Genomic DNA, 12495 nt, shown 5'->3' with positions numbered 1-12495 from the left:
ATTAATTAATTAGCAAAAAAAAAAAGGTCTATGAATGGGAGGTTCTAATTACGTGCCGCAGCTGTATCTATAAGTACCTAAGCGCAGAATCTCTTTCGTTCATGCTAGTGTTTGAACTTTGTAGGACAAAAGGCACACATTAATAAGGCTTAAGTTATGCCTCTGCTCCATTTCCAGACATCATGGGGAGACCATTTCCTCTCTTATTATAATGGCTCCGAGGTGTGTGTATATATATATTTCATGAAAAATTATCATTAATTAAGTACATATGTAAAATAGGCTTGATAACAGTTGCTTGTGTTTTTGGATAAAATAATAAGATAAGGTATGTAACCAAGACAAACTGTTTTGCATCTAAAAAATGAAGATGTTAAAAGTGACATCTCTTTTGACAAATTACCGATTGTAGAGTAAAAAAATGAATCGAACTCAAGACTCTCTTGTTTTAGTATCATGTTAATTTACCCATCATCTGAAAAGTTTAAGCTATTAGCAATAATTCTAACATCTTTACATTCAAATTCCTATACTAACTTAGTTTAGTATGAAATTCATGTAAACCATCTTCACATATATCATTCAGATGACATCAGAAAGGAGAAAACTATGATTCTCAACTCAAAGATAGAAGAGAAAAGGGGAGGAGCTAGCTGTCACTGATATATGTTTGTTCATTTTTCTTTTAGTCCAAGAAAAATTGAAAAAATCTCTTCCAAATTTCATATCAACCACAATCTTATTGCCATAAGTTTTGCTCACATGCTTCTAGAAAATCAGAAAATACAATAGTCAATTGTATCATTATAAAGCTTCATAGCTGTGGTTAGTTAATGCGAGATACCTACTTAAAGGTTGAAAAAAAAAATCAACCTTCATTAAAAGTTTCAAAATAACACCAAAGATAATCTATTAAAAAAGAAAAAAAATGAAGGAATGCATTCTTAAATAGACTTACCCTACAAAACGCGAGGGCCTTGGGCCTCGTTTTTTAAGGCGCGGCTATAAAAAATGCGGCCCAAGATAGACTGAAGTCGCGTTTTATAAAAACGCGGCTTAAAAAAACCTTAAAGTCGCGTTTTTTACGCGGGGCCATAGAAGGGTGCTTAGGCTGCGTTTTTTTGAGCTAAAAACGCGGCCTAAGGACCTCCATATTTAATTTTTGGGCAAACTTTTTTTTTTTTTTGTTTTCCTTAACTGTGGCCGAATTTTAAAAATGCGGCTCTAGCATATCTGAAGTAGCGTTTTATAGACGCGACTTCAAATTCCTGCGTCTTTAAAACGCGGCTTCAAACCAAATTTGAAGCCGCATTTTAAAGACGTGGCGTCAGACCAAACTGGGGCCGCGTTTTAAAAATGGGGCCTCAGATTTTGCCTATAGCCGCATGTTAAAAATGCGGCTTTAGGCTTTGTTTATATACCATTCCTTCAGACATTTTCAACCCTAGCCTCTCAAGAGCCCGATCTCAATCCTCACTCTCCAAGACTCGATCTCAATCCTCACCCTCCATCTCCAATCTCACCGTCACCCTCCATCTCTCCGATCTCTAGGGATTGTTTAGTGATAAAGAACCCTTTCTCTAATTCAACAAACCCTCTATCTCTCTCAATTTCTCGCTCTCTCTGACTAGCTAGGGTTTCAGCTCTTACTGGCAACGAAGGACACCAAAGGTACTACAATTTCTAGGGTTTTTCCTTCTCTCCACGCCCACAATCAACAACCTTCCTACATTTTTTTCCTCTGATCGTGGAAACCTCAATTTGAATTTTCTGCAGCACCGCAACAAATTTCTGCTTCCGAGCTGGATCGTCGTTCCGGCCAGAATTTCGTCGTCGATTACATTCAGGTTTTTGCTTCTCTACTTTGATTGTTTCATTTTTTTGGTTTTGGTTTGAAATTGGGGTTCGAGTTCCCGGGTTCTAGGCTCCTCTAGTGAATAACTTATAACTATTAAATAAATACATTTGTAACAAATTTATATATAATATAAAATTGAATAATTTAATTTATTTTGTTAGGCTTCACAAAAGTTTGTCACATTAGTTTTGAAGCCTCATAATTTTCTACATCACGATATTTTTTTTAATAATTTTTTACGTTTTAATTTACTTTTAAAAACTATTCTACTGTTTCCCTCTTTCGATTCTTTGCTTCAGTGTTCAAGAGCCCCCCTCTGGCCCTCTCCCTCTTTTTCATTGCAGATAGATGATGTCGGTAAAATGGGAGCAGTGTAGGGATATATTTAGAAAAAAGAAAAAGAAAAAGGAGGGGGTGGGGGAGGGTGTGGAAGTTAATAATTCTTGCCAAGCATATGCTTATTTGGTTTTGTGATCACAATGTCTATGTTTAGTCTCTCTAGATATTTCAAACACAAATTTATTCTACCTTCATACTTTCAAAACAGGTTAATGGCAAATTTTGTTAGAATTATTGAAATAGGTAACGAACTACATCTAACCCTCAATTTCTTTTCAAAAGGTCTCTATACTAAATTTGGTATGATAATTTAGTTGGATGTATCTTTCAGAATACATATTCATCATCCAAAATATTGTTTAATTCATGAGTTTGTTGTATATTGTACTTATATTATTTGAAAAAAAACATAAGTTTTGATTGTGACTAATTAAAAGTCACTGAAAATAATTGCCCAACAAAAAGAGAGGTTTGGGGCACGTGCATGGTATCAGGTGTCATTAGTTCAAGAGGCATTTCCTTTGACTAGTATTCTAAAAATTCTAATCCTAATTATACAGATTTCGCAAAAATCAACCAACTAGCAATCAAATTAGAAGCAATGCAGCAAATGGATGAAAATTATGGAATACGAGTCTCATCACACGTGCTTAGAGGCTTTTCTTTTTTTGGTTTAATGTCAAAACTTGCATTTCAACCCAATTAAGGTATATGCATTTGTCCCACAATATTTATGCATTTTCCAATCACTAATATTACTAGGAGTGTGATTATACATAGCACCACTCACCCATACAAATTAATAATTACCAGACGTAACCAAAGTGCATGCCTCAGCTATATCTATAAATACCTAAGCACATAAGCTCTTCCTCTCATGCCAGTCTTTTGAAGGACAAGAAGCATACATTAAAGCTTTTGCTAATTGCACCATTTCAACACTAAGTTGTTCTCTCACCTCCCAAAATGTCTCACCAAATTTCCATGGCTACTACTCAAACCCAAAATCCAGATGCTAATGTACATCGTCGCTTAGCAAATTATCGTCCAAGCTTATGGGGAGACCATTTCCTCTCTTATTCTAATAAATCCGAGGTATATATGTCTTCCACCTGACATGTTAGGCTACATAATAAAATTAATATTCTAATATAAATTGTGATTCATTTCATAGCCAATATTCAAATGTCATGTTCTTAAAATACATCATCTTTAAATGACAAATGATGCTTATAAACAGTGGTAACATGTTAATTTTTTATTTCAATTTCCAATTTTAGGAAACCATTGATGACTTGGAGCAAGTTCAACGGTTGAAGGAAGAAGTGCAAAGAATGTTGATGGCTCCCATCGATAATCTTCTAGAAAAGTTGGAGTTGATTGATGCAATCCAACGCTTAGGAGTGTCTTACCATTTTGAAGGTGAGATTGATGAAGTATTACAACAAATTCACAGGAAACATCATACGTGTGATGTCCAAGAAAGTGATGATGCTCTTTACACCGTTGCACTTCATTTTCGATTACTTAGACAACAAGGTTATAACATTCTAAGTGGTAAGCACTCTTTTGGTTAGTTATTTGTTTATTTAAGAAAACTCAATCTATGTTTGGATAAAGGGAGATGAGAGAAGTGAGAAGGTGATTGGAATTTGCTAAATTTTAATATATTCTGGCTTCCTTAAATTCTTCCCCTCTATTCTCCTCACCTCTCCCTCCATCTCTTTTCATTCCAAACATATCCTTAAACAAGCTAAAAGTTAATTTTCATGATCAAGCATTCACTTCCATCATTATTTTCATATCATCTACTAATGGCTCATGCATGTCTTGTGTTGGGTGGTAAAGTAGATATCTTCAACAAATTCAAAGACAATATGGGAAACTTCAAGGAATCACTTACTAACGATGTGAATGGAATGTTAAGCTTTTATGAAGCTACACATATGAGGGTGCATGGAGAAGATATACTTGATGAAGCACTTAAGTTTACTACCACTCACCTTGAATCAATGGTGATTAATTTCAGCCCTCCTCTTGCCACACAAGTAAGCCATGCTTTAAATCGACCTATTCGAAAGTGCTTGCCAAGGATAGAGGCTAGGCAATACTTTTCTATCTACCAAGAAAATGCACCACATAATGAAGTTCTACTAAAATTTGCAAAATTGGATTTTAACATGTTGCAAAAACAACACCAAAAGGAACTTAGCCATATCTCAAGGTAAGTTCATTAACTATATCTCACTACATTGGTGTTTTTCTTAAGCTTTCATAAGACATGATTTGACCAGCCAATTTTTGTTGAAATTGTAATTTAGGTGGTGGAAAGGTATAGATGTTGCGACAAACCTATCTTTTGCACGAGATAGGATGGTGGAGTTATACTTCTGGGCTTTGGGAGTATACTTTGAACCCCAATACTCTCTTGATAGGAAGATGCTAACCAAAATAATGTGCATGATATCAACCATAGATGACATATATGATGCATATGGCACACATGAAGAACTCGAGCTCTTCACAGACGCAATTAAAAGGTTTAATGCAAGCATATAGGATCCTCTTCATCTCCATTTGAAATGGAATGATATCATGATTCAAATTAAATATTATAAATCTAAAGATATATTCAAAACGACATCACTTAAAATTTTAAATGATGGAGTACTCTATGCACTATCAAATTAAAAAAATAAAATCGTAACCATGAAATGGATTTTCTCAATTTCTATTAGAATGGAGAATATCATTTTTCAAGGTCGTATCTTTACCAATAAGGATGTATCTTTACTTGCAAAAATATTAATTAAGCCCATATTAACCAATGGATGAAAAATAATGTTTTTAAAAATTAAAACGCTAAAACTATTACCACTTTTTAAAAAATAAAAATAAAAAATTATCTTCTTTTAATGTATAACTGACTGTTTTTTTTATTCATGTGAAAGTTTTAGAGTATAAAACTCATAGTGTTCCACACACAGAAGCTAGAAAATCACTTACTCTCTCTTTTCTATCTCAACAAAACAAAATTGAAATCTACAAATTAAAAAAAAAAAAAAAAAAAAAAAAAAATCTCAAACCTCATTTTTTTGGGTACATATTGCTGGGATTTTTGACACTCTCTCCATTTAAAGAATAAAAAGTAATTTAAGCTTCTTTGTAGCTACATTGGACCTTCTTTTTTGTTCCTTTCAGGTTTGGCTCAGCTTCAAATCTCTCTCTCTCTCTCTCTCTCTCTCTCTCTCTCCTTGTTTTTATAGGAGATCTTTTACTTTGTGTTTATTTTATCCTGATAAAATAAATTTATTTAGTCACTCTTGTTTAGCTTAGCTTTAAGCTTTCACATAGTCCATATTTATTATATTGTTCATCATTCACTATTTTTGACATAGCCCATTCAGCCATTCATAGTTTTGGGGGCGATGTAGCATGAGTTTCATAGTAGTTGTTGACAAATTTAAAAATTAATTTTGTGAAAAAATCAATTAAATATAACATGTTAAGAAAGATTAAGTGATTTAACTATATTATTAATTTAAAAATAGATGTTAGAAAACTTGAATAAAACAATTTAATTCATAATTTTTCATCTAATTAAACAAGCAAGTAGAATAATTTTATATTAAAAAATTATTACTTAATTGATAAATAAATAAATATATATATATATATATATATATATATCAATTTAGTTATTGTCTTAAGCCCCAAAATACATGAAGCCGGCCCTGTCCTATTTTTAAAATTTTGGGGTATAAGTCAACATTGCAAACATGATTTAAACGTTTAAATTTCAGGTGGGATATAAGTTGCATAGACCAACTCCCAAAATACATGAAGTTGTGTTATAAAGTACTCTTGGATGTTTTTGAAGAAATTGAAGAAGAGATGTGCAAGGATGGAAGATTATACTGTGTTTACTACGCAAAAGTTACAGTAAGACACTATTAATTCACTTGAAACCACTCTATTTTTTCCCATTAATTCTCATTTTATAGTGATCAATATTTTATATGTTAATGTAACTAGATGAAAAAACTTGTTCAAGCCTACTTTGAAGAAGCCGTATGGTTGAAAGAAAAATATATTCCCACAATGGAAGAATATATGAGTAATGCACAAATATCTTGTGGTTACCTCACGATTAGCACCATATCTTTTATTGGCATGGGAGATATCGTGACCAAGGAAGCATTGGAATGGGTCATCAAGGAGCCGAAGATTGTTAGAGCAGCATCAATCATAAGCAGGCTAATGGATGATATTGTTTCCAATGAGGTACATTTAGCAAATGTTATATAGCACACATATTATTAGTGGATCTTATTGAGCATTGTGACTAAAATCAAGGGACGTTAATTATTCTATATTAAAAAAAAAAATTGAGAAAAATCGTTAAGTCACATTTGTGCTACACCTTAAAATAATTAGTCTATTCACAATTGAGTTTTTTGTTATTATCATAAATTCCAGATTAACTCAATATATATATCTAATGTGGGACTCAACACACATCTGCACAACACATAATTAATATTCAATCAATTTGGGGTATCACAATTTTAGTCCAATTAAAAGATCCTCCTACATGTAGTATGTAAAAAAATTATAAAAATATATAGAGAATATACAAATTCACTCGTAATAACTATCTTCTTTCTTTTTTCAGTATTTTTACTTCAACAGTGTATATGAAAGACTAGTTCAGTACTACAAGGAATTAGATCCACGTCTGCAGATTTATGACATGGTTCAAATTTTGTTTTTGAATCTAGTAAATAACAGTGTACATATTGTTAGGTCTTAAATAATGTGGTATTAGATACACCTGTAAATTTTTACTATTTAAAGCAAGAAATTGATTCATTTCAAATGGATCCACAAATCCATTTAGGCCTAACAAAAAATGACACTCATTACATATTTTGGGAATTTATTTTTTTACAGTTTGAGCAAGAGAGAGGGCACATTGTCTCGGGCATCGAGTGTTACATGAGGCAACATGGTGTCTCAAAGCAAGAGGTACATGAAGAATTTCGAAAGCAAATCGTGAATGCATGGAAGGATATAAACAAAGAGTGTCTTAGACCTACTGAAGTGCCAGAACCTCTCCTTACACGTGTTGTCAATCTTGCACGAGTTATGGATTTACTCTACAAGGATGAAGATGCATACACACATCTTGGAGGAGTGATGGTAGAGGGTATCACCTCAATGCTTGTTGATCCAGTACCAGTTTGAAGATATTGATGCCAGTGCTCATTATGAGCACAAAATTATAACTAAGTTGGTTCCTTAAATAAAGATTTGATAAACTGTCCTACGAAGTTAATATAAAATGAATGTGTAAGTGTCTAGAGTGAAAATTTTACTTGAACTCCAAATTACTCTAAAAATTAGGAGCCCAATGTTTTTTTAGAATAAATATTGTTTCAATAGGTGATTAATGTGTGAGAATTATTTCTACATTACTTTTCTCATACGGTTCCATTTTGTAGAACTCTGCTTTGTTAATCCGCAATAATTAATATATGTTTCTTGTGCATGTGTTCTAACAATGAACAAATTATTCAATGCGACAACGCACTCTGTCTCTTCTATATATTAATATTTATCGTTTTTTTTTATTTGCAATTTTAAACTTGTTTTTATTTAGTTTATATTTGAGCTCTGAATTTCAATAAGCAATTTAGAAAAAATAAGGATTAATTCTTTTAATTGTAGATATTGAAAATCCCAAAAACCTAAGGTGATAACAAAAGAAGTTATTTTATTCACTTATTCATTATTCTAATAGCTCCTCACAAATGTAGATTTAAACTCTCTGCACCATGAGCAGCTCTAGGAAAGTGTTGTAAAACTATTGTGGAGATAACACTTCTCATATTTTATTCTCTTGTTAGTACGTATTATGGACAAATTTATAATAAAGAAATCATGTAAATCACAAGATTAATTTCTTTTTACCCAAAATGCATCTTCTTATTGAGCCCCTAAAAATATATCCTGGAGTCGCCACTGCTCCACACTAAGTGAGGCCTAAATTATGAAATTTTTAATTTTTGAGTAGGAGGTAGAATAGAGACAAGATTCAACTCAACATCATTGCTTTGACATAATAATGAAATATTAGGAAAAAAAGGTAGATGAAAAGGAATCATTGATGAAATTAACGTGATTCAGTCACTAAAAACTACGTACGTTCACAACATTTCATTGTTTCATGTAATCTTTTTAACATTAAGCATGTGATTTCTTTTTTTTTTTTTTTTTTTTTTTGTTAATGATATAAACATGTGAATCTGGTTATAAAAATTGGAAATTTGACTAACTAGCTAATAAACAAGTACAAAAGTCATCAATGGCGAAGTGAATCATGAAGCATTGATAACAACACTTTCCAAACTAAATTAGAAATGTAACGTATCCGTAGCAAATGTACATTTATTTTTGAGATAGATAGAATTCTACTTTAGTCTAAACTAAGTGTATATGTGTATGAAGCTACCTTTGGAAGACTTAAACCCTGCCCTTGCTCCTCACACCCTACAAACATTTATACTTATGGAGTGACCACCGCAATGGTGTAGCACATGTACATTGACACTTAGAGATTGATCGATATGATTGAATGGGCGGTGCTATGTATTGTTTAGGGGTTCGAATGAACTGTTGGGCTGGCAATTGTTTTTTAAAACATATAATTTATTTATTTATTTTTATTTAACCCTCATAAAATAAAAATTTTAACATCTTGGCCTTAAATTTTTTTTTTTTTTTTAAGCCTAACTGAAATAAGCTTAAATTATATGATCTTCTTAATAATATTTTGGTCTTTTTAAACGCAAAATAAAAATTCCAACAACAAATCAATTTTATCTAAAATTTGGAGGGTAAAAAATAGTAAGTCTAACAATAAAATTAGAAATTTGTTCATCTTAAAACTTAGAAAAAACTCATTTAAAGCTTAACAAATTTGAAATAAACTAATGAAAAATTCTTAATTTACATTGTATTATCAATGTAAAATTTACATTGCCTCTAAACAAATACGTATAACTTTGTACACTTTTATGCAAATGTGTATAATATTGTACACTTTTTGCAAATGTGTAAAAAAGTGTACACATTTATTTAATCTATAATGTAAATCTTACATTGATAGTACAATGTAAACACATAATTGTCCTAAACTGATATGATTAATTTAATTTTTAGTAACAATAATCAGTATAGTCATTGTATAAAGAAACAATATGCTTAATGAACTTGTAGTTTATCTCTTATTCTCTTGCTAGTACATACTATGGAGAAATTTGTAATAAGAAAATCACATAGACTGTAAAATTTATATATCTCTAACCTAAGATTCATTTTCTTACTGGCCCCCTTAGGAAAAAAAAAAAAAATCCTAAAATTGCTATCGGTTGATAAATGAAGCCTAGTGTTTCATCGAACTCTTCACTTTCAAAAATGTAAAACATGTTTTTATATCATCTACTAATGGTTAATGCATGTCTTGTGTGGGGGTGGTAAAGCAAATGCCTTCAATAAATTCAATGACAATATGGGAAACTTCAAGGAATCTCTTATTAAAGATGTGCAAGGAATGTTAAGCTTGTATGAAGCCATATGATGGTGCGTGGAGAAGATATGCTTGATGAAACACTTAAGTTTACTACCACTCACCTCGAATCAATGGTGATTAATTTAAGCCCTCCTATTGCCATACAAGTAAGTCATGCCTTAAATCGGCCTATTTGAAAATCCTTGCCAAGGGTAGAGGCAAGACATTACTTTTCTATCTACCAAGAAATTGCTTCACGTAATGAAGTTCTACTAAACTTGGAAAAATTGGATTTTAACATGTTGCGAAAAAAAAAAGAAAAAAAAGAAAAAGGATTTTAACATGTTGCAAAAACAACACAAGAAGGATCATAGCCATATTTCAAGGTAAGTTCATTAGCTATATCTCACTATGTTGGTGTCGAAATTAAGCTTTTTGTTGTGAAATTTTAAAGTATTCACAAGTGTACAAACTGTACCTAAATATAATTTGACAAGAACGAGGTTGAACCCACAAAGACTTGTATGAACGTAGGAAAATTAATCAAATCTTAACCAAATTAATCCTAATCTAGTTTAATAAAAATTGATTGTTTTGAAATTAAATAAAGCTAAGCAAATAATTAAACTAAGCAAAAGATATAATACAAAAGCAGTAAAGAGTTTAAACAATCTAAAGAAATGAATTAAGGTTTTAGAATCTGCCTTGTAAGTCATATCAGCATATATTTATGATCATTAATTTTTCTCAATTACTGCATGATAATCTAGAAATCAATCTTGCTATCATGGAAAATATTCTCATTAAAATTCTTATTTAAAAAAATCTATTTTTTGCTTCCTATATATAAAATCAAATCATCAATTGTATCTGTAGCTAAACAAATCACAAAAGATATCTAATTTTATAATCAAGCAATAATAAACCAAGCATTCAATTTATTAAGATAAATCAAAAATCATGAGAAAAACATGATTGAACTCATATTAAGAATCATATCTTAATTGATTGTAATGAAGCAAGAACAATTTAAATCATTAAAGAACAACTATTTTGGAAAAAATCAAATCACATAAATAAAATTGATAATCTTTAAGAATGTTTCATCTTCTACCTTAATTGAAAATTTAGCTACTCATGGTAGCTGAAATAAAACACACAAAATAAATATTGAACATTAAACTAGACAATTAAACTACTAACTAGAATGAAAGAGAAAAGCTACAGTGCTAGCACTGAGAAAGGGTGAAGAAAAAAGCCACATGCGTTTCAGCCTTCTCCGTCCTCTGTTTCAGCTTTCTTCTAGCCTGCGTTTCAGCTCTCCTCTAGCCGCCCCCAATATTTCTTATTTCCCTCTATTTATACTAAGACCTAAAAGCTCATTATTAAAACCAACGTGGCCCAAAAGTAAGTACTCCCTAAGTAGACGTTTTGGTGAACAAATCAAGAGGCCCACAACAACAATTCAATTACTGATTTGGACCCTAAAGCCCACCACGTTCACTGTGTAAGAATTGCTTGATTTGAGTTTTGTTTCCTTGCACACTTCATTCACGTTGGATTGAATCTTGGGCTTCTTTTTCTTTTTTTCTTTCTTTGTTTTTGTCTTCTCTTGAATTCACGCTTGGGCTGGATCTTTACTTTAGGCTGAATCTTTCCTTCGTGCTTCACACCTGGGTCATAAGTTAGCTTGACAATTGGCCTGGTGCTACTTTGTATGTAAAGCCTTTATTACCTATAAATCAAAGACAACTTACCATCAGTCACAAATTAATATAAAAGTGCAGCTAAATATGCAAATAGAAAGTATTTTATTGTATACATTTCATGATCATCACTTTCATAAGACATGATTGACCAGACAATTTTTGTTGAAATTATAATTTAGGTGGTGTAAAGGTATAGATGTTGCCACAAACCTATCTTTTACAATAGACAAGGTGGTGGAGTTATACTTCTGGATTTTGGGAGTGTACTTTGAATCTCAATACTCTCTTGCTAGGAGGATACTAACTAAAACAATTTGCATGACATCAATTATAGATGACATATATGATGTACATGGCACACATGAAGAACTCATGCTCTTCACAGATGCAATTAAAAGGTTTAGTAAAAGCACATATGATTCTCTTCATTTGAAATGGATTCATGTCATGGTTCATTCTAAATATTATAAATTTAAAGATGCATCTAGTGCCATGTCATTTAAAATTTTAATTAATGTGGCATTCTATACATACTGCCAGATCAAGAAAATAAAGTATTAACTGTGACAAAGATTCTCTCAATTTCAAGTTAACTGGGGAATATCATGTTTTTATATTTGGGAGGGGAGGGGAGGGGAGGGGGGCACGATCATGGGGTTAAAGTCAACATTACACGCTTCATTCCAACGTTTAAATTATAGGTGGGATATCAATTGCATAGACCAACTTAGAGATTACATGAAGTTGTGTTATAAAGCAGTCTTGGATGTTTTTGAAGAAATTGAGGAAAAGATGTGCAAAGAAGGAAAATTATATATTCACTATGCAAAAGTTGCGGTATGACACTATTAATTCACTTGAAACCATTTTTTCCCCATATATGTTCATTTTATAGTCATTATATTTTATGTTTTAATGTAACTGGATGAAAAAACTTGTTAAAGCCTACTTTGAAGAAGCCATATGGTTGAAAGAAAAATATATTCCCACAATGGAGGAATATATGAGTAATGCAC

General features: G+C 31.7%; 1 protein-coding gene and 1 pseudogene across 3 annotated transcripts; both read left to right on the top strand.

The window, feature by feature from the left end:
- Positions 1-3016: 3016 nt before the first annotated feature.
- Positions 3017-7611, top strand: LOC115968176 ((-)-germacrene D synthase-like). 3 transcript variants are annotated; one of them, XM_031087489.1, is made up of 7 exons: positions 3017-3292; positions 3478-3754; positions 4046-4421; positions 4519-4737; positions 6001-6139; positions 6233-6481; positions 7151-7611. In XM_031087489.1, the coding sequence occupies exons 1-7, from the start codon at positions 3164-3166 to the stop codon at positions 7442-7444; spliced, it is 1683 nt and encodes a 560-aa protein (XP_030943349.1). In that variant the 5' UTR covers positions 3017-3163; the 3' UTR covers positions 7445-7611. The 3 variants fall into 3 exon arrangements, with proteins under 3 accessions (XP_030943349.1, XP_030943352.1, XP_030943351.1); XM_031087491.1 differs by having other exon boundaries at positions 3164-3292; positions 4049-4421; positions 7151-7444; XM_031087492.1 differs by lacking the exon at positions 4519-4737.
- A 2102-nt stretch (positions 7612-9713) lies between these two features.
- LOC115966473 overlaps positions 9714-12495 on the top strand; it is a 43966-nt pseudogene continuing 41184 nt past the window's right edge.

The sequence above is a fragment of the Quercus lobata genome, chromosome 11 (genome assembly GCF_001633185.2).
Source record: "Quercus lobata isolate SW786 chromosome 11, ValleyOak3.0 Primary Assembly, whole genome shotgun sequence".
NCBI classification, from domain to species: domain Eukaryota; kingdom Viridiplantae; phylum Streptophyta; class Magnoliopsida; order Fagales; family Fagaceae; genus Quercus; species Quercus lobata.
Note: the sequence above shows the minus strand (reverse complement) of the source record. Positions and strands in the feature narration are given on the sequence as shown.

Excerpts from the sequence above, each read along its gene's own strand:
- LOC115968176 (XM_031087489.1), top strand. The coding sequence starts at position 3,164 with ATGTCTCACCAAATTTCCATGGCTACTACTCAAACCCAAAATCCAGAT. Across the intron at positions 4,422-4,518 it reads GAACTTAGCCATATCTCAAG|GTGGTGGAAAGGTATAGATG; the intron begins GTAAGTTCATTA and ends ATTGTAATTTAG. Across the intron at positions 6,482-7,150 it reads ATGATATTGTTTCCAATGAG|TTTGAGCAAGAGAGAGGGCA; the intron begins GTACATTTAGCA and ends ATTTTTTTACAG.